At 46.6% G+C, this 22254-nt stretch overlaps 1 protein-coding gene across 3 annotated transcripts in view; it reads right to left on the bottom strand.

The window, feature by feature from the left end:
• TXNDC16 (thioredoxin domain containing 16) overlaps nucleotides 1-22254 on the bottom strand; it is a 242981-nt gene that overhangs the window by 8354 nt on the left and 212373 nt on the right. For all 3 annotated transcript variants that reach the window (XM_029598324.1, XM_029598325.1, XM_029598326.1), the window contains one exon: nucleotides 11153-11313. In XM_029598324.1, the coding sequence (XP_029454184.1) occupies nucleotides 11153-11313 (161 nt within the window). The remainder of the gene's footprint in view (nucleotides 1-11152; nucleotides 11314-22254) is intronic.

Here is a 22254-nt window from a genome sequence, read left to right as displayed (position 1 = left end):
GCTGGTGGCCCTCCAGGACAAGTTTGGGGACCACTGTTATAAAGCATGGGTGATACGATGGCTGACGAAGACACAGACCCATCTCTGAAAGATCAGAAAAGCTTTACTGAGCTTGTGCAGGAGGCACACTCACTGCCTCCTAAACCCTTCAGTCTCTTCCAGAGCTCACTTTGCAAAGAGACAGGCAAATATTAAGTATGGCTAATTTATCCTGCTGTCTACAGAGAACCCCATTTAGAGATAAGCAAATTTTCTTTCTTTTTTGACAAGCAAGCATGCATTAGCCATAATGTGTAGGTAGTCCCAAGCTGATGGTTGCTTAATGGAGTAATTACTTAAAGAGTACACAGCCCCGCTATGTGGCGAGTGGACTGCTGGGTGAACAGGCTGTTCAGATCTGCTTTGCCAACAGATGAATAAGTAGCAGCTTTGCAAATGTCTTCAATAGAAGAGGCCCTGAGATGAGCCTTGACTGAGTCTGTGATCTGTGCGCTAGCCAGCATGTAACAGTTCATTATAGAGTCTGCTAGCCACTTGGACAGAATTTGTTTAGAAACTACCCTTTCCAATCTACTGGAAAGGGTAGCTGAGAAGCTTGATGGTGAGGTTGAGTCCTCTTTAGGTAATACGACAGGGCTCTCTTGCAGTCCAAGGAGAGAAAAATCCATTCTCCTTTGTGTGCATGTGGTCTTGGAAAGAATGTGACATAGAAATAAGATGGAGAAACAACCAAACAGCTTATCTAGTCTGCTTATCTCTACAATTCCTATCATCGCATGTAGATAGCACAATAGCTTTGTTAATGTGAAACATCGATACCACTTTTGGAAGGAATCTGAGACGAGTTCATAGAACCTAGTATGAAAAAACTGAAGGTATGGTGAATATGAAACCAAAGCCTGTAGTTCACTTACTCTTCATGCCAAAGTGATTTCCATGGGAAACATTTTCCAGATAAGAAACTTCAAGTCCACTGAGACAAGAGGCTCGAAAGGAAGTTTCATGAGTTGAGATCCCAAGGCAATTGAGGCTTACTGATAAGAGGTTTGGAATGCCACAGTTCTTTCTTGAACTTTGATACCAAGAGGTGGAGAGATCCACCTGTTGGTGATACACCACAATGTCACTGAGATGAACTTTGATTGAAGAGATGCTAAAGCTTGAAGATAAAAGGCAGAATAGATATTGAAGCAAGTTCTTTGGACCAAAGGAGGAGGGATTCAGTTGGGTGGTCCTAAACCAAGTAGAGAACTTCTATTTGAAACTGTGGGATGTTCTGCTGGAAGGTTTTCTGGAAGAAATAAGAAGATCCTCCACCTCTTTTAGAATGCATAAGGAGAAACTACTGCATGTTCAACATCCACACTCTGAGGGCCATTGATAGCAGGTTTGTATGGCAGAGCCTGCCAACTTTCTGAGTGATAAAAGTTGGAAATATTCTCATCTGTCTTTCAATTCAGTAACTGAATTGAAAGACAGATGAGCTATGGTTACCACACTTGTGGCCAGGCTAGTGCTATGAGGATCATTCCTGCCTTGTTCTGATGGACCTTCTGGACAGTATTAGAGAAATCAGTGGATAAGCATATAGTAAACCAACATTCCAGTTTAGCAGAAAAGCATCAGGATCTGATGAGTAGCTGCTTGGATAATTGTTCGACCTTCTTGTTGACACTTGAAGCAAATAGCTTGATTATTGGCTTTCTGCAGCAACTGAACAAGTCATTCACTACTTCCTGATCCTAGGTGCAATTGCAACACTCTCCTGAGGTGGTCCACCAATATATTCTGGATTCCCAACTAGTAGATCACCTAGAGATGGACATTGTGATGTCCTGCCCACAAACAAATTCAGATGGCATCCTAGCAGAGGGCATATGGGCCTGTAACTCTCTGATTGTTTATGTAAAACATGGCCACTTGGTTGTTTGTCTGGATAAAAATTATTTTTCCTGAAAGGAGGTGAAAAAGTCCTCAGAGCATAGCAAATGGCTTGCAGCTCCAAGTGGTTGATATGCAAATGATTCTCTACCAGGTACCACAAAGTCTGGGCCCACGTTGCACCAGTGTGTGCTCTACATTCCTTGCTGGAGGCATCAATAGATAGAACCGCTTGGAGTGGTAGGATGCATAGTGAGAGACCTACCATTAAAGCTTCTGGATTCATTCACTACTAAAGGGATGCTGGAGATCATGAAGATTTGTGGGCATTGGTTGATAGAGCTGATCTCATTGGCTTTGGCACCCCACTGAAGGTTCCTCATGTACAAGAAAGTCAAGAGGACCACATGTACCACAGCCGCCATATGTCCAATGCTCAATCCTGTTGAAGGAAGGCCCTTGCTGTATCCCTTAGTAATGTGGTTCTCTCAACAATGAGAAAACAACTTTTCCTTAAGCAGATCTATCTAGATTCCTCTGAACTGAATTCTCTGAGCTGGAACCAGATGTGACTTATAAATGTTGAGCAGGAAACCCAAGTAGGAGTTGTATTGATTTTGAGGATTCCAGAACTCTGAAGGAGAAGCACCCATCACTAACCAATTCTCCAGGGAAAATAACACACATTCCTTGCTGATGAAGATGTGCCGGCGCTAGTACAAAGCATTTTGTGAACACCCTCTGCGCCACTAAGAGGACAAAGGGGAGCACCTTGCATTGGTAGTGCACATTCTTCATAATGAATCTGAGGATCTTCTAATGGGCAGGATGAATGGGAATATGCACATAATCGTCTTTCATATCCAGAACACATATCCAATCATTTGGTTGAATGAAAGGGAAAACTGAAGGGAGTTCATCTTGAACCTCTCCTGAACCAGTAATTTAGTTAGTCTTCACAAGTTTAGTATAGGCTGTTAATCTCCCTAACTTCTTGGGAGTAGAAAATACCAGGACTAGAATCTCTGATCACACTCCTGAAAAGGAACAAGGTTGACTGCCTTCTGCCAAAGGAATGACTATTTACAGCTGCAGTTGGGCTGACTGAGAAGGGTCAGAGCTGAAGACTGAAAGCCACTGGGTCAGAGGATGGTGTGAGAAGCGTAAACGGTAGCCATATGCCACAGTTTTCAGGACTCACTGGTTCTTGGTGATACAGAGCCATTCTGGGATGAAGGACTGAACCCTTCCCCTCAACAAAGGAGGGAATGGAGAGGTAGGTCTGTGTTGTCAAAAACTGATGCCTAGCTTAGGTTGCATTTGTTGCTGAGCTTTGGACTGATGCCTCTCTCTCTGCTGGCACAGAGAGGGCAGCTGCTGTTACTGAATTAACACTGAAAAGAATTGAAGGGACATCTTTGGAAGAATGTGTTATTGTAAGAGAAATATTAGCATTGGGCAAGAACTGGTTGGGCCCCTGCTGCAGCTGATAAAGCAGAGTTGCTTACTGTAACAGGTGTTCTCAAAGGACAGCAGGATGTAGTCCTCACATGTGGGTGACATCACTGGATGGAGCCCTATCACGGAAAACTTTTCTGTCAAAGTTTCTAGAACTTTTGACTGGCACACTGAGCATGTACAGCATACCATAATCCCTGTAGCCACAGTCTCGTTTGTAGCAAAAGGTGAGAGCAAAAAAATAAAATAATAAAATGTTTCGGATCCAACTCTGCGGGGTGGCGGGTGGGTTTCGTGAGGACTACATCCTGCTGTCCTGGGAGAACACCTGATACTGGTAAGCAAATCTGCTTTCTCCCAGGACAAGCAGGATGGTAGTCCTCACATGTGGGTGATTAGCAAGCTACAGGCTGATTCATATTTAACTTGGACCAACAGGGTACAACTTGTGCAACAGGCACAACAACTGGTGCACTACTGGTAAAAATGAGTCAGCCTGAAAATCACAACAGATTGGATGTGGAAGTAGTTGGGATTATAATGGAAATAAGTTCTTCAAGACGGATTGGCCAAAGGCAGAGTCTTGACGTCCTTCCTTGTCCAGGCAGTAATGTGCTGCAAATGTGTGAAGAGAGCTCCGTGTTGCATGTTGCTGTTTTACAGATCTCAGCAATCGGTACTGAACGATAGTGTACTACTGAGGTTGCCATGGCTCTCACTGAGTGCACCTTCACTCGTCCCTGGAAAGGAAGGCCTGCTTTATCATAGCAGAATTCAATACAGTCTGCTAGCCAATTGGAAAGAGTTTGTTTGCCCACAGCAACTCCTGGTTTGTTTTTATTGAAAGAAACAAAGAGTTGGGTGGATTTCCTATGGACTGCAGTGCGGTCTAGGTAAAATGCAAGTGCACATTTACAGTCCAAGGTGTGTAAAACTCTCTCGCCCTGGTGAGAGTGAGGCCTTGGGAAAAATGTGGGCAAGACTATAGACTAATTCAAGTGGAAGTCAGTAACCACCTTGGGAAGGAATTTAGGGTAAGTACGGAGGACCACTCTGTCATGTAGCAACCTGGTATAGGGTGAGTATGTGATAAGTGCTTGTAACTCACTAACCCTTTGAGCAGACGTAATGGCTACTAGGAAGAGAACTTCCCATGTAAGAAATTTAACATTGCAGGAGCGCATGAGTCTTGTAAGTACTATGTTTAGGTCCCATTCAGTGATTGGTGGCCATAGAGGGGGCTTAACTTGTAGGAGGCCCCTCATAAACCTACTCACTAGGGTAGGGGTTGCGCTGTTACCGGGGCATCCCCAACTCCTTTGTAGTATGCTGAGATGGCATTCAGGTGTACCCTTACCGAAGAAGTCTGGAGACCAGAGTCTGAAAGGTGCCAGAGATAGTCTAATAGAGATGGCGTGGGGCAGGAAAAGGTGTCTATACCTTTTTGCGTGCACCATATCGTAAATCTATTCCACTTAGAATGATAGGATTTTCGTGTGGAAGGTTTTTGTGAAGCTACTAGCACTTGAGAGACATCAGTTGAAAGGTTGAGTGGTTGCAGGATCAAGCTTTCAACATCCAGGCAGTGAGGGATAGGGTCTGAAGGTTCAGTTGGCATAACATGCCTTGCTTCTGAGTTATGAGAGTGGGAGCTGCACAGGCGAATGGGTTCTCTGATCGAGAGGTCGAGAAGCATGGGAAACCATACTTGTCGAGGCCAATACGGGGCTATGAATATCATTGACCCTTTGTCCTGTTGCAGCTTCATGAGAGTTTTGGCTATCAGCAGTATCGGAGGATACGCGTATAGGAGGCCTGTGTTCCAGGGGCGAGCGAAGGCGTCCATGGCTAACTTGTTTGGTTGTCTGTGCAGGGAGCAGAATCTGTCCACTGTGTGATTCATTTCGGATGCAAAGAGGTCTATTGTTGGTTGACTCCAGCATTGGAAGATTCTGATCGTTACCACAGTATCCAGAGACCATGCGTGGGGATGGAACTGTCGGCTGAGGTGATCTGTTAGTACGTTCTGTATGCCTGCCAGATAAGTGGCCCGGAGATACATGGAGTGTGCAAGGGCCCAGGCTCAGATCTGCATGGCTTTCTGGCAGAGGAGATAAGAGCCTGTGACTCCTTGTTTGTTCAAGTACCACATTGCAATTGTGTTATCCGTTTGTATGAGAACAGTCTTCTGTGAAAGGCAGTCCTTGAACACATATAGAATATAACGTATAGCTCAAAGCTCTATGAAGCTGATCTGAAACATTGCTTCGAGCTGTGTCCAAGTACCTTGAGTTTGAAGGTTGCTCACATGAGCTCCCCAACCCAAACTGGATGCGTCTGTGGTTAAAGCTACTTGCAGAACTGGTTGCTGAATGGGTAGACCTGTTAGCAAGTTGGCTTTGTTCGTCCACCAGAGAAGCGATAAACGTAACTGGTGGGTTACTTGAATCTGGGATGAAAGCGGTTGACTGGCTTGGAGCCACTGAGATTTCAAAGTCCATTGAGTTATTTTCATGGCCAACCTGGCCATAGGAGTGACATGTACTGTGGAAGCTATGTGTCCCAGCAACGTTAGGAATTGATGGGCTGAGGTTGTTACTTTTGTGCGCAGAGACAAAGATAGCTTGGAAAGTGTGACTGTGTGGTTGTTGGGCAGGAAGGCATTTGCGACTGTGGTGTCCAAATCTGCTCCGATGAAAGAAAGAGATGAGATGGAGTCAGGTGGGATTTTTGGTAGTTGATGAGAAATCCCAAAGAGTGTAGCAGATTGATAGTGAGCTTGAGAGCAACAAGAGCTCCTTGCTTGGAATGGCTCTTGATGAGCAAGCCATCCAGGAAAGGAAAGACGTGCATGCTTTTCTTGCATAGATGGGCCACAGCCACTGCTAGGCCCTTTGTAAATACATGGGGTGCCGAGGCAAGTCCGAAAGGCAGGACCCGGAACTGAAAGTATGGGTGTCCCACTAGGAAACGCAGGTACTTGTGGTGACATGGGAATATTGGAATGTGAGCGTAAGCGTCTTGAAGATCCAGAGAACAAAGCCAATTTCCTTTTTGCAGAAGGGGAAGCATGGTGCCCAAGGACATCATCCTGAATTTTTCTTTTCGTAGAAATTTGTTGAGATTGCGGAGGTATAAGATGGGGCGGAGGCCGCCTGATTTCTTTGGAATGAGAAAATAGTGGGAATAGAACCCTCTGTCCTGCTGTGCCTGGGGCACAGATTCCACAGCCCTGGCGCTCAGAAGGGTGGACGGTTCTGACTGTAGAAGACTTGTGTGATCTTTCTGCATCCACAGTGGATTGGGTGGTGAGTCCGAGGGTACCATGAGGAAGTTTAGATGGTATCCCTGTGTTATGATGGATATCACCCATTGGTCTGTGGTAATGTTGAGTCAGTTGGTTATGAAATGGTGAATTTAACCTCCTACTGGAAAATCTGGATCTGGATTTGTGGAGTGGCTGCTGTTCTCTGGATAGGTCTCAGAGTCTAGAGGCTTGGCCTGTTTGCGGTGGTGGCTGAGGCCTGGATGTCTTGGGCTGTGAAGGATGTGCTCTCTGAGACTGAAAGTGGGTAGTATCTGCGTGGGCGATAAAATGGTTTTATAGGTTCCCTTCTAGTGGATCTTCTTGCAGAAGAAGGGGCCTCGGTAGTAACTGTGGCTAATTGCCACAGGGTCTCATTATGGTCTTTTAATTGAGCCACTGCGTCTTGTATCTTGTCTCTGAATAGGTTTTCACTGGTACATGGCAAATCAGCAAGTTTGTCTTGGACTTCAGGTGTCAAGTCAGATGCTTTTAGCCAGGCCCACCTCCTGGCGCTGATTCCTGTTGCTGACATGCGAAAAGCTGTTTCAAAGGAGTCATAAGCAGCACAAACCTCATGTTTCCCAGCCTCAAGGCCTTTCTATAGTATGGCGTTGAGACTATCTTGCTATTGTTGGGGAAGAGAGTCAGCTATTCCCTGAACCTGCTTCCAGAGATTCCTTTGATACTGTGTCATGTAAAGTTGGTATGCAGCTATTCGTGACGCTAGCATAGAACCCTGAAATATCTTGCGACCCAAGATATCAAGGAATTTTTGGTCTTTGCCAGGAGGTGTTGAAAAGTGTGGTCGTAGTCTTCTGGCCTTCTTTTGTGCAGACTCAACTACCACCGACTGATGGGGTAGCTGTGGTTTTTGGAATCCAGGAATATGTTGGACCAGATAAGTTGCATCTGTCCTCTTATTTACTGGCTGGACAGCACAAGGATGCTCCCAGAGACAATGCTGGAGGTCCACTAGCACTTCGTGCACAGGGATAGCCATGACTTCTTTTGGAGCATCAAAGAATTGGAGAACTTCCAATGTTTTATGGCGTGTGCCCTCCTCTGTAATCAGATCAAAGGGGATTGTCTCTGACATCTCCCTAACAAAATTGGCAAAGGAGAGATCTTCTGGGGAGATTTTCTCCTTTCTTCAGCCCTGAACACACTTTGAAGGACAGTATATAAATACCTGTAAATCAATCAATCAATCAATCAATCAATCAATAAATAAATAAAATAAGTAGTGTTTGAGGGGCTGCCAAAGCAATGGCAGAAAAATTAGAAAGCAACAAAGCAGATATAAATGCACTAGGCTCCAAAAGAAGAAAAATGTTTATAAAAGACTGAGAAAAGTATGTGTGGTAGCTTAGATGAAGAAGACTGAAGGGCTCACAAGGCAGTGTGCACGCGGAGGAACTCTCGTGCATGCTCAGTAAAGTCTTTACAGAGTTCTGAGAACTGCGTCTGTCAGTACCATTGCATGACACCACTCTCACGTTATGGCTAACTCATGCCTGCTTGTTGATGGAGAAAAGAAGAAGACAGAGAAAGAAAAAGGAAACCGAGAAAGAAAAAGAAAGAAAGGCACAGCATTGGAAAGGCTAATAAATGGATTAGAATAGAATAAAGGTGAGAAAATCTATTTTTTTTATAATGCTGGCAACATTATACTTTCAGTATGCAGCACTAAATATTTTTTTTTAAAGGTACTCAGATTTATCCTATGTTGAAAATGTGTTCACATCTTTTCTTTTGGGTTCACCGATATAGATACCAAAGTCCTAGAGTTTGATAAAACTTCAGAAGATTGCATCTAACAGTCAGCTGGCACAAGGTTCAAAGAAAGTAATTCTTGAATAAATAGTTTAAATATATGAGCTTTAACTCCTGGATACATGCATAATTTAGCAAGTTTAACACATTTTATGAAATAAAGGAAGTGCTTCTATTTTTGGTTTGTCTGTCTGACCGACTATAACATTGATAGTGAGGGAATAAAAGTGGGCAGGTGGAAAATCCAAGAACAAACACTGGCAACAAATGAAACAGGACTTGTGAGGTTTCCTTGGCCCCATCAGCTGAAGATACAAAGGGGCCAGCGATGGAAGAAGCAACACTGATGAGTTCCCCAGGCTCTGCTAGTAATCAGTGGTGGAAGAAACATGGCTAGTAAGTTCCCCAGATCCTGCCAGCCAATGCAGGAGGGACAATGGTACAGGTTTTGTCACTGATGACTGCTCTACACCACCACTATCATTATCATCAGTTCTGATTTTTCTTTCCATTTCACAATGTCCAAGGTGAAAAACAATTCAAAACAATAAACCAAAGTAATATAAAATTATCAAAAATAGTCTGTGCCAATAGCACGAATTTGTTCAAAACTAGTGGGCTGGCAGAAAGTGCACAATAGTTGACAAGGGCACAATCTCTGCCTGCCCCTTAGTTAACTGAAGAAGCCAGATGCAGGAAAGGGGTATAAAGATGCTGGAGGTGTAGGGGAAGGGCTGGGAGGGGAAGACACATTGCTAGATGCTGGGAAAAGGGGCTTGGAAAGAGGTAGGGGTGCCACTTCCAGGGAAGTGGCTGGAGGACACCCATCCAAACACACTGACCCTCCCACTTTCACTTTCCCACACACCCTCAGCCTTCCTCCCTACCCTCCTCTTAAGAAACTGCAAGACATATACATCCAGACCTCCTATAAGATATCTCCAGAGCTCCTGTAACACACATGCACACGCAATGGAGTCATCACACATTTTTTAAGTTGCCATCTAACTGTAGACTTGCTTACTATTGGTAAGTTTGTAGCAGAGTGCCTCTTTAGTTTCAAGAGACTTTGCTATTCATAGTGCAGCAATGTAAAATATGTTTTGTTTTTAAGAAACTGATTCTGTATTACTATTTCTGTATTCAATTAATAATGAGTCAGGAAAGATTTTTTTCCAGTTTAAAAGACTCTTCCCAGTTCATAAATAACCATGAAATAAAAATTGTTTTTGTTCTTTTAGCATGTTTTATAATCTAAAAAGGGTGCTTATGTCATTTGCCAGTCCATCAATGTCACTGATGTCAGAGATGTAGGATGTGGGGCGGATTTTCAGAGCCCTGCTCGCCGGGAAGCCTATTTTACATAGGCCTACCGGCGCGCGCAGAGCCCCGGGACTCGCGTAAGTCCCGGGGTTCTCCGAGGGGGGCGTGTCGGGGCCGGGCCCGGTCGTCGCGGTGTTTCGGGGGCGTGTCGGCAGCGTTTTGGGGGCGGGTACGGGGGCGTGGCTACGGCCCGGGGCGGTCCGGGGGCGTGGCCGCGCCCTCCGTACCCGCCCCCAGGTCGTGGCCCGGCGCGCAAGAGGCCCGCTGGCGCGCGGGGATTTACGCCTCCCTCTGGGAGGCGTAAATCCCCCGACAAAGGTAAGGGGGGGGTTTAGACAGGGCCGGGCGGGTGGGTTAGGTAGGGGAAGGGAGGGGAAGGTGAGGGGAGGGCAAAGGAAAGTTCCCTCCGAGGCCGCTCCGATTTCGGAGCGGCCTTGGAGGGAACGGGGGTAGGCTGCGCGGCTCGGCGCGCGCCGACTATACAAAATCCATAGCCTTGCGCGCGCCGATCCAGGTTTTTAGCAGATACGCGCGGCTCCGCGCGTATCTACTAAAATCCAGCGTACTTTTGTTTGCGCCTGGAGCGCAAACAAAAGTAGGCTATTCGCGCTCCTTTTAAAATCCACCCCTTAATGTGTGAGCAAAGTTAAAACATAAGCACTGCTGTGGTAGAAGAGAGGAAAAATAGGCCAGTAGCTCCAGTGGACTGCAGGAGGTGCTGGTGAGGAGCTCAGGCCCCACCAGGTAAAGAGAAGCCAGCACAGGAGATAGTGAGTAGTGGGGATGATGAGGGAGGCCTCACCCTCCTAGTGCAGTAGCATATCCCAGGTGATGATGAGAAAGCAGCAGAAGAAGAGGAAAGGGAATAGGAAGTGGAGAGTGTAAGTGGGAAAGAGTGTTACACCCACACCCTCACTACCCACACACCATCCCCACCCAGCCACCCCCATACCCATCACCAATACTCCCCTACCTGCATTCCTCCACCCCTACAGAGTAACAAATACAGAAGCTCCAGAAGAGTGTGTGAGTGTGTGTGTGTGTGTGTATGTGTAACATACACCTGCAGGACATGGAGTCAGAAAATGCACTTTTTGACGTTGCCATCCAATTCTACATTTGTGATCCATTGGTTGCTCTTTTATACACTCACTGTGTTTAACAGTACATTTGAAATGATCATAGATCTGTTTTTGAAAGTAGAGAATATTTTTCAGATTGAAACTCATTTTGCATGAGTAAATTTCAATTATGTGAGTATAAACAGGATGCGTGTAAATATCTACATGTTTATCACTTTTAAATCTACTACAGGAATGATTCAGTTGGTTTCAAACTGGATGAGTGTCATGATAAGTATCAGTGTTAGTAGATTTTCTACCGGTTAGAGAAAATAAATTGCACGCTTACAGGTTCAGCCAACAAGTGGCAAATGCCTCCAGATGCTTTTCTCTCATCAACTTCAAAATCACCCTTTGGTCACTATGCCTTAGATTGCCATCAGAGAATAAAATGAGTAAGGGTTTCTGAAGTCTTAAATACGCAGGAAGGTTTTCTACTGTGATTTCCGACTGCAAAAGAATACAAAGATAATACAAATTGCAATATTATACATTCATTAGAAAATATACAAAAATCAAATATCTTGCTGTTTCCATCCAATTCTGAAAATTTGGAAACTTTGAATATCCAATAATTTCATTGTTTTAATGGATCCAAATATACAAACAAATATGCCAAACCTCTGCATTATTCTGAAGCCTCTGAAACTGTAGCCTGCTCAACACTGGCAATCAAAGGGTAAAGATTTTGTCCACCCAAAAAGCATAAAGGAAAATTAGTTCTTACCTGCTAATTTTCGTTCCTGTAATACTACGGATCAGTCCAGACTGCTGGGTTTTGTCTCCCTTCCAGCAGATGGAGACAGAGAAAAACTTGTAGAGCACCCCCTATTAGACCGGTGTGCCACCTGCATCTCCTCAGTATAAACAGTCTCAAAGCAGAGAACTAGTAACATTTCAGACTAACTTGGCAGATCAACAAGATAAACAGATAATAATAAGACCAACTTTGAGCAACGTGAATATACAAAAGAGTAACATATCGTCTTCTTCTGATACCTTCAGCTACAAAACAGAGTACTAGAGCGGACTCTCATGGAAAAGGAAAAGAAACGAACCCTCTTTCTGGGAGGGCGTCTGGACTGATCCGTGCTCCTACAGGAACGAAAATTAGCAGGTAAGAACCAATTTTCCTTTCCCTGTACGTACCTGGATCAGACCAGACTGCTGGGATGTACCAAAGCTTCCCTATGCAGGGTGGGACCCTGAGAGTTCCACGCGAATAACTCCGCTGCCAAAATTGTTAACATCCGGAGCCTGGACGTACAATCGATAATGATGAGCAAAAGTATGCAACATCTTCCAGGTTGCCACCCTGCAAATTTCCTGTGGCGAAACCAACTGATACTCAGCCCATGAAGCGGCCTGAGAACACAGGGAGTGTGCTTTCAGTCCCTCAGGAATAGGCCTGCCTCTGCAGATGTAAGCAGATGCAATAGCTTCTTTCAACCAACGGGCAATAATTGCCTTGGACGCATGTTGGCTCTTCTTTGTACCATTCCACAAGACAAACAAATGATCAGAAACCCTGAAGGAATTTGTGACCTCCAAATAGCGCAGGAGAACTCGGCGGACGTCTAAGCGCTTTAACTCCCGGGCGTGCGATGCTTCCACTTCCAAATCCGAAAACGCTGGAAGCTCCACTGATTGGTTCACGTGAAAAGAGGAGACCACCTTCAGTAAAAAAGACGGAACCGTCCTAAGAGAGACCCCAGAATCTGAGATACGCAGAAAAGGTTCCTGCTGAAGCTCAGACACTCTACGAGCTGAACATATAGCCACCAGAAATACAGTCTTTAACGTGAGATCTTTTAAGGTAGCCCGCTTTAACGGCTCAAAGGGAGCTTCACACAAGACCCTGAGCACCAGATTAAGGTTCCACGATGGACAAACGGAACGGACTGGGGGGCAGAGATGCTTCGCACCCTGAAGGAAGCGGACGACATCCGAATGCGATGCCAGAGATGTACCATGCACCTTACCCAGAAGACACCCCAAGGCCACCACGTGGACTCGCAGGGACTTGAAAGACAACCCTTTGGCTAAGCCTCTTTGCAAAAATGCCAGCATTTGAGTGATGGAAGTCTGACGGGGAAAAACTCCCTGATCCTTACACTAGGATTCAAACACCTTCCAAACCCTAACGCAAGTCAGCGAGGTAGAAGGCTGTCGCGCCTGGAGAAGAGTAGTAATCACGTCCTCCTGATAACCTCTCTTTCTCAAGTGCTGCCTTTCAAAAGCCAGGCCGCTAGACAAAAGCGATCCACCTGATCGAAAAATATAGGACCCTGACGTAAAAGATTGGGAAGATGACCTAACCGCAGAGGACCGTCCACTACGAGATTGACAAGGTCCGCGAACCAATGGGCGTCAGGGCCACTCCGGAGCTACCAGGATCACCTTCCCTGGATGGACCTCCATCCGGTGAAGCATTTTGCAGACCAGAGGCCACGGTGGGAAGGCATAGAGAAGAACCGTGGTCTGCCATGACAGCACCAAAGCGTCAACTCCCTCTGCCCTGTGTTCCCTTCTGCAACTGAAGAATCAAGGGGCTTTGGCATACCTTTGAGTTGCCATCAGATCCAGATTTGGAGGACCCCATCTGTGAACCACGAGTTCCATGGCTTCGTCGGAGAGTTCCCACTCCCCGGGGTCGATTGTTTGCCAACTCAGATAATCTGCCTGCACGTTGTCAGTGCCCGCGATGTACGATGCCGCCAGAAGAGCGAGATGTTTTTCCGTCCAAAACATGAGATGTTCCGCCTCGGCGGCCACCGGCTTACTCTTGGTACAGCCCTGCCGGTTGATGTAGGCCACCATCGTTGCATTGTCCAACAGGACTCTGACAGTCCGATTGCGCACCAATGGCAGAAACTGTTGTAGAACCAAGTGAACTGCTCTTGTTTCCAGGCGACTTATCGACCAGCTAGTCTCCTCCTAGGACCATTGGCCTTGCACGGCTCGCGACTGACAGACTGCTCCCCAACCGGAGAGGCTGGCCTGTGTTGTCACTACCACCCACTGGGGGACCTCAAAGTTCACCCCACACTCAAGTGCTCCAGAATCAGCCACCAGCCAAGACTGGATATGGTGGACTAGGTGAGCGGTAAGGGGGCCTGAAATTCCTCTGATTTCGGGTCCCAACGGGAAAGTAACGCTCTCTGTAAAGGTCTCATATGAGCAAACGCCCATGGTACCAATTCCAGGGTGAACGCCATGGAACCGAGGACCTGTAAATAGTCCTAGGCCTTGGGGAGAGGAAAAGACAAAGCCGTCTGACTTGCTGCATCAGCTTGGAGATCCGATCCTCCTGAAGAAACACCTTCCCCATACGAGTGTCGAACCTGGCTCCCAAGAAGTCTAGTTCCTGAGACGGGAGAAGGTTGCTTTTGGCCTGATTGATGACCCATCCCAAGGACTCCAGGAGACTCACGACTCTGTCAACCGCGGCCTCGCAGAGAAGTTTCAACTTTGCTCGAATAAGCCAATCGTCCAGATACGGGTGAATCAACACGTCCTCCTTCCGCAGGACTGCTGCCATGACCACCATCACCTTGGTGAATGTGCGAGTCGCTAAGCCGAACGGCAGGGCACAGAACTGAAAATGCTGGCCGAGGATCTTGAACTGAAGGAACTTCTGGTGGTCTTTGTGGATGGCTATATGCAAATACGCTTCCTTTAAGTCCAGGGACGCCAAGAATTCGCCCGTGCACACTGCCGCAATGACGGAAAACAGAGTTTCCATCCGGAAGCGTGGAATCTTGAGGGCTCAGTTCACCCTCTTCAAGTCTAGGATCGGTCAAAACGAACCTTCCTTCTTTGGGACAATGAAATATATGGAATAACATCCCGTTGTCCACTCCACCCTGGGGACCAGGACAATAGCCCCCAGAGAGACCAAGCAGTCGAGGGTCTGTTGGACGTTGTGTGCTTTTAAGCGTGAACTACAAGGAGAGATTAGAAAAAGATCTCGTAGCGGCCAAGCAAATTCCAATGCGTAGCCTCTCTTTATGATAGTGAGAACCCATTGGTCGGAAGTTATCTTGACCCATTCCTCGTAGAAATCGGACAGCCGTCCGCCTACCTGGGGAACCGAGGAGTGGGCCGGCTGCATCTCTTGGGTGGACTTCGCTCCGGGCGTCACGGAGCTGGCATCGTTGCAGGCGGGCCTGCAGCCGCGAAAGGAATGAGACCAGGACTGCGCTCTGCCCGCGGACTGTCGCTGACCATTAATAGAAGCTCTGCTCTGCCAAAATCTCCGCTGTCCCCAGAAACGAGAACGGGTCTGCGAGAAAGGTCTTGAAGGTCGAGGGCTGTCCTTCGGAAGCCTATGAACCTTGTTCTCCCCCAAGGACTTAATCAACTCTTACAGATCCACCCCAAAGAAGAATTTGCCCTTGAAAGGAAACGAACTCAGTTGAGTCTTGGAAGATACATCAGCTGACCAGTTGCATAGCCACAGGAACCTTCTTGCCGAAACCGCAGACGCCATGGTTCCGGAAGACGTACGGAGGAGGTCATATAAGGCATCAGCCCCATATGCCACTGCTGCCTTCAAGCGCTCCGCTTGAGTGGATTCCTGAGGTAGGAGGTCCTAGGAAGTCAGCAATTATAGGACCCAGTGAAGGCTCGCCCAGAGCATAAAACTACTGCAAACGGTCGCACAGATCCCCAGCGCCGAGACAACAAAAATTAATTTCAGCAGAACCTCAAGCTTTCTGTCCTGGAGATCCTTAAGGGCAGCCACCCCGGCAACTGGGATCGTAGTACTCTTCGTGACAGCAGACACAGAGGTATCCACCTTGGGAGACTGAAGAACTTCCAAGTCTTCCTTAGGCAAGGGATATAATTTGTTCACCGTTAGATGATCGAGGGGTTAAAGGGGCACTTAGATAAGATAAGGCCATCGCCGGAAAGATTAAATGATTTCTTTGCTTCGGTGTTTACTGAAGAGGATGTTGGGGATGTACCCATACTGGAGAAGGTTTTCATGGGTAATGATTCAAAGGGACTGACTCAAATCACGGTTAACCTAGAAGACGTGGTAGACCTGATTGACAAACTGAAGAGTAGTAAATCACCTGGACCGGATGGTATACACCCCAGAGTTCTGAAGGAACTAAAAAATGAAATTTCAGACCTATTAGTAAACATTTGTAACCTATCATTAAAATCATGCATTGTACCTGAAGACTGGAGGATAGCAAATGTAACCCCAATATTAAACTTCAAAATCACAGAACATATAGAAAGACATGGTTTAATGGAACAAAGTCAGCATGGCTTTACCCAAGGCAAGTCTTGCCTCACAAATCTGCTTCACTTTTTTGAAGGAGTTAATAAACATGTGGATAAAGGTGAACTGGTAGATATAGTATACTTGGATTTTCAGAAGGCGTTTGACAATGTTCCTCATGAGAGGCTTCTAGGAAAAGTAAAAAGTCATGGGATAGGTGGCGATGTCCTTTCGTGGATTGCAAACTGGCTAAAAGACAGGAAACAGAGAGTAGGATTAAATGGACAATTTTCTCAGTGGAAGGGAGTGGGCAGTGGAGTGCCTCAGGGATCTATATTGGAACCCATACTTTTCAATATATTTATAAATGATCTGGAAAGAAATACGACGAGTGAGATAATCAAATTTGCAGATGATACAAAATTGTTCAGAGTAGTTAAATCACAAGCAGATTGTGATAAATTGCAGGAATACCTTGTGAGACTGGAAAATTGGGCATCAAAATGGCAGATGAAATTTAATGTGGATAAGTGCAAGGTGATGCATATAGGGAAAAATAATCCATGCTATAGTTACACAATGTTAGGTTCCATATTAGGTGCTACCACCCAAGAAAGACATCTAGGCATCGTAGTGGATAACACATTGAAATCGTCGGTTCAGTGTGCTGCAGCAGTCAAAAAAGCAAACAGAATGTTGGGAATTATTAGAAAGGGAATGGTGAATAAAACGGAAAATGTCATAATGCCTCTGTATCGCTCCATGGTGAGACCGCACCTTGAATACTGTGTACAATTCTGGTCACCGCATCTCAAAAAAGATATAATTGCGATGGAGAAGGTACAGAGAAGGGCTACCAAAATGATAAGAGGAATGGAACAGCTCCCCTATGAGGAAAGACTAAAGAGGTTAGGACTTTTCAGCTTGGAGAAGAGACGGCTGAGGGGGGATATGATAGAGGTGTTTAAAATCATGAGAAGTCTAGAACAGGTAAATGTGAATCAGTTATTTACTCTTTCGGATAATATGTCGACTAGGGGGCACTCCATGAAGTTAGCATGTGGCACATTTAAAACTAATCAGAGAAAGTTCTTTTTCACTCCATGCACAATTAAACTCTGGAATTTGTTGCCAGGGATGTGATTAGTGCAGTTAGTGTAGCTGGGTTTAAAAAAGGATTGGATAAGTTCTTGGAAGAGAAGACCATTACCTGCTATTAAATAAGTTGACTTAGAAAATAGCCGTTGCTAGTAATAGCAGTGGCTGTTTTCTAACATGGAATATACTTAGTTTTTGGGTACTTGCCAGGTTCTTATGACCTGGATTGGCCACTGTTGGAAACAGGATGCTGGGCTTGATGGACCCTTGGTCTGACCCAGTATGGCATGTTCTTTTGTTCTTATTGCCCTCCCCACTCTGAGGCCCGCCTCCAGAACCTCCCATTCGCAGGTCATCAACTGCTGAAGCATGGGATGAAGAGGAAAAGCCTTGGATGGACCCCGTAATCCTGCCAGCCCGGGTCCACGGAATCCAGAGGGAGGATTTCTTATGGAAGATCCACACTGAGCTGTGCCAGAATTCAGGGGATAAGTGGGTCTAATTCCTCTCAATGAAACAGGCGAACCACCTTGGATCATCGGCCTCTAACGGTGTCCTTATTTCAATATCCTCCTCTGGGAAGGGCCAGGGGACCTGACAGCATATCCGAAGCACCAGTGTCCGCCACTGCAGGGCTGGAGGCCCCGTCTCCCAGGAGGGATGAGCCCCGCAACATTTTGACACGGAGCGACCTCTGGGATTCCTGACGATGGGGAGCCTTCCGCGGTGGACCCTCCGGTCTCCCCTGCACGGTGACTCCTGGCTGCTGGCTCTGAGTAGCTAAAAATGCTTTGTGCATTAAAAGCTCAGTCCAGGGAAAATGCTGAAGGACCACTCCCCTCCCCCACCGGGGAATCGGGTCCCTCATCCGAATCATCCGTGAGGGATCCTGGGTGACCTTCGGGCTGCCGGGAACCGGTGACAGCTCGGGCGGGAGCTCTCCTCCCCCTCAATGCTCTTTTCTGCACTGCAGCAAAAATTTCCAAGATGTCCGCTGTTCCGGATCGGCCTGAGCTATCTGATCGGCTGCCAGTTTGCCGGCTCCCCTGGGCTTTGGCAGCCACTCCGAGGGACCTTCCCCTCCTGGAAGGCAGCATACACAGAGCCCAGAGCGAAAGCGCCACAGACTCCCTGCAGGCCACACATCGCGTCGGCTGCCGCATCGGTAGATGGGGGGGGGGGGGGGGGCGAGGGAAACCACGCGGCCAGGCAGAGAAGTCTGCCCGCAGGACAGACACTGCTACTACTGCCCCACCGAATGCCCCTTCCACCCTGGGACCTTCCGAATAACAGACCTGCCACCTGGTCCTCTTTCCAGTGCCGGCTCTTTGTTTTGTTTTTTTTTGTAGACGACCGCTACCAAAGAAGATGGACAGGCTGCTTTTTTTTTTTCAATTCGGACTGTGGGACAGCGGGGGAAGAGACCGGACAACTGATATCCCTTCTGATGCCTTGCCGTCTGGGAGCCCTGCGGGTCCCCAACCCCAGCTACTCACACCCTGCAACCAGGCGGGATGGCCCCCCTAGGATCTGCCAACCCCCTGGGAAGATCTTTTTTTTTTTTTTTTTCGGTTTGTCCTGAGATCTACTAGTCTGCCTTTTTTTCTTTTGCCTCTTTTTTTTTCCTTGTCAACATCTCCAGACAAAAGGTGAAGACCGCAGGTTTTGCACTACCTCCATCTGCTGGAGACAGAGAAATACTGAGGAGATGCAGGTGGCACACTGGTCTAATAGGGGGTGCTCTACAAGTTTTTCTCTGTCTCCATCTGCTGGAAGGGAGGCAAAACCCAGCAGTCTGGACTGATCCAGGTATGTACAGGGAATGGGCAATTAATAAACTACCACTGATCATAAGACTGAAACAAATAGGGAAGGCAGCAAGAGATGATTAAGAATACAGACAAGAGGCTTGTAAAAGGGGAGGTGGTGGCTGTCATGACTGCTGCCTGCCACAGCTTCTGGTCTAGCTCCAATTCTGAGGGATTAGGATTTTTTTTCCTGTGAGTATTTCCTTCCTGAGAATCCAGTTTTTGAACTGCCATTTGTAAAGATAATTTCACGGCCTAAATAGCTTTACCTTTTTTTAATCCAAACTGGTTTTTATTTCTTATGCCTCACAATGGAAGAGTGTGTTAGCAGCACCACAACATCAGAAGTCCTGAACAGCTCTATTCAGTTGCAGTTATGCCTCAGATGACCATTGAAACTTATGGCATGCATTTTACTGTGGCAGCAAGTACAGTAGCATAACTGATAGTGTGCTGAGTGTCAGTGATTTTGGTGTCTTGCATCACAGCTGTATTAACAGCCATATCATTAGGCAGATTCTATATCTCTGGTACCCTTTCTTTGCACAAAGAAATCAACCCAGCTGGGTCAGCCCTCCAAAGTTCTCCAGAGCATTTTGATAACCAGGTATATCCCATTTGAGCTCAAGGTTCTTGCAAAACTCAACCAAAAGTACTCTCTCTCAGGAGACAGAAGATTCTGTAGAGCAGACATTCCCCAGCACAGATCCAGCTAGTGGGATTTTCATATATATAATAACACAAAGAGTCAATAATTATCCACTGTGATCCATATTATCAACAACAAAAGTGGAACCAAATTATATTTAAAGATAATGGCTAAAGAAGGCGTCAGCAAGCCTGACGTTGTGTGAATTCTTACAGAGACACCAACTGGTCTTTTCAATCATTCGCCTTCTTTTAAATTTATTTACTTTCAAAATAATTTTTGTTCAAGAATTTTTTCTTTTTTCTTAAAATGTCCTCCGTCAGTCATAGACTCTTAAAACATAAATGCTTGACTTCATTAGTCAAGCATTTATGCATTTATGCCCAAATCTGCGCAGCTTCCTGACATAGAAGGAAGGAGCCTGTGCCTCCCTGTTTGTTGATGTACCACATGGCCACCTGGTTGTCCGTCTGAATTAGGATTACCTGATTGGACATGCGATCCTGAAAAGTCCTGAAAGCATATCTTATTGCTCGAAGTTCCAGGAAATTTATCTGGTGTTTGGCTTCCTCTGGAGACCAAGAGCCTTGTGTTTGCAGATCGGCTACATGGGCTTCCCACCCGAGGTTGGAAGCGTCGGTGGTGAGAATGATTTGAGGATTGGAACCTGGAAGGGCAATCCCTGGAGGAGACTGTTCTGATGTTTCCACCAGGCGAGGGACAGACGGAGTGAGTCGGTAATGTGGACAATGGTCGACAGAGGCTGAATAGCTTGAGTCAATTGAGACCTCAGAGTCCAGTGCATGAGCCTCATGGCTAAGCGGGCCATTGGTGTGACATGGACTGAGGACGCCATATGTCCCAGGAGGACAAGAAATTGGCGTGCAGTTGCAGTGTGCTGAGACTGCAGTTGGTGAGCAAGAGACACGATGGCCAGTGCTCGTTGTCGAGGCAGGAAAGCCTTTGCCTGTAAGATGTCCAAGTCTGCCCCAATGAACGATAAGGTTTGAGTTGGGACTAAGTAGGATTTGTTGTAATTGACGAGAAACTCTACGAAATTAGAGTGTGTAAGGTTAGATTGAGGGATGACAGAGCAGCTTGCTGAGTGGGAGCTCTGATTAACCAGTCATCCAGATAGGGGTAGACGTGAACACCTTGTGTCCTGAGGAATGCTGTGACGACTACGAGGCATTTTGTAAAGACTCGTGGAGCAGACGCTAGGCTGAATGGAAGCACTTGGTATTGATAGTGCTTGAGGCCTACTAGGAATCTCAGGTATTTGCGATGAGCTGGACTTATCGCAATATGGGTGTATGCGTCCTGGAGGTCCAGAGAGCAGAGCCAGTCTCCTCTTTGTAGAAGAGGTAGAAGCGAGCCCAAGGTAACCATCTTGAACTTTTCTCGCTGGAGGTACTTGTTGAGGGCCCATAGATCTAGAATAGGATGGACGCCTCCCGATTTTTTGGGGATTAGGAAGTACCGGGAATAGAACCCTAGGCCTTGTTGAGAGTATGGAACGGGTTCTATTGCTCTTGACTGGAGTAGAAGGGAGACCTCTTGAGCCAGAAGAACGGAGTGGTCGGAGTGGTGGGGAGTCTGGTGGCAGGTCGGAGTGGTGCGGAGTACGGTGGCAGGGCAAGAAAGTTCAGATGGTAACCCTGAGCAATGATTGCCAGTACCTATTGGTCGGTTGTGACTGAATGCCACATGTTGTGAAAGTGGCATAGCCGACCTCCCACTGGTATGTGCGACAGAGGAATCTGGCTGCTGCTCTCCAAGTGGAAGTCAAAAACCGGAAGCAGGCCCCAGTTGGGCAGCTGCTTGTGGTTTCTGTTTTCAGGTTTGGCGAGACTGAGGTTTCTGATAAGGTCTCGTAACACGGGATCTGGCTGGTGGTGGGTAGGACTTTCATGGACGGTAGAATGACTTCTTAGAGTCCTTTCTAAAGGGCTGCTTTGAAGAGAAGTCAGAAGGCATCGAAGAGAGCTGTTTTAGGGTCTCATGATGATCTTTTAATTCAGCCACCATCCATTGAATCTGTTTGCCGAACAGATTATCTCCTACACAGGGCAGGTTGGACAGCCGATCTTGCACTTCTGGGTGAAGGTCAGAAGACATGAGCCAGGCCCACCATCTCGCTGAAATAGCAACTGCAGATACTCTAGTAGAAGTATCAAAGATGTCATAAGATGTTCTGATCTCATGCTTTCCTGCTTCAAAACCTTTGCTTACAAGGGTTTGTAGTTGGTCTTGGAATTGCTGAGGCAGGGAGTCTGAGAAATCCTGTATCTGCTTAAATATGGCCCTGTTATATTGGGTCATATAAAGCTGATAGGCAGCAATTCGGGAGATGAGCATGGCTCCTTGGAATACTCGGCGTCCAATGTGGTCCAGGAATTTTTGTTCCTTACCAGGAGGGGTAGATGAATGAGGTTTTGACCTCTTTGCCCTCTTTTGAGCAGACTCCACCATGACGGAGTGGTGGTCAAGCTGTGACTTCTGAAATCCTGGGGCTGACTGCACTAAGTAAGTAGTGTCAGCTTTTCTGTGTACTGGAGCAATGGTTCCTGGATTCTCCCAGTTCTTCTTGAGAAGATCAA

This window comes from Rhinatrema bivittatum, chromosome 4 (genome assembly GCF_901001135.1).
Source record: "Rhinatrema bivittatum chromosome 4, aRhiBiv1.1, whole genome shotgun sequence".
Lineage (NCBI taxonomy): Eukaryota > Metazoa > Chordata > Amphibia > Gymnophiona > Rhinatrematidae > Rhinatrema > Rhinatrema bivittatum.
This window is presented reverse-complemented; position numbering and strand designations above follow the sequence as displayed.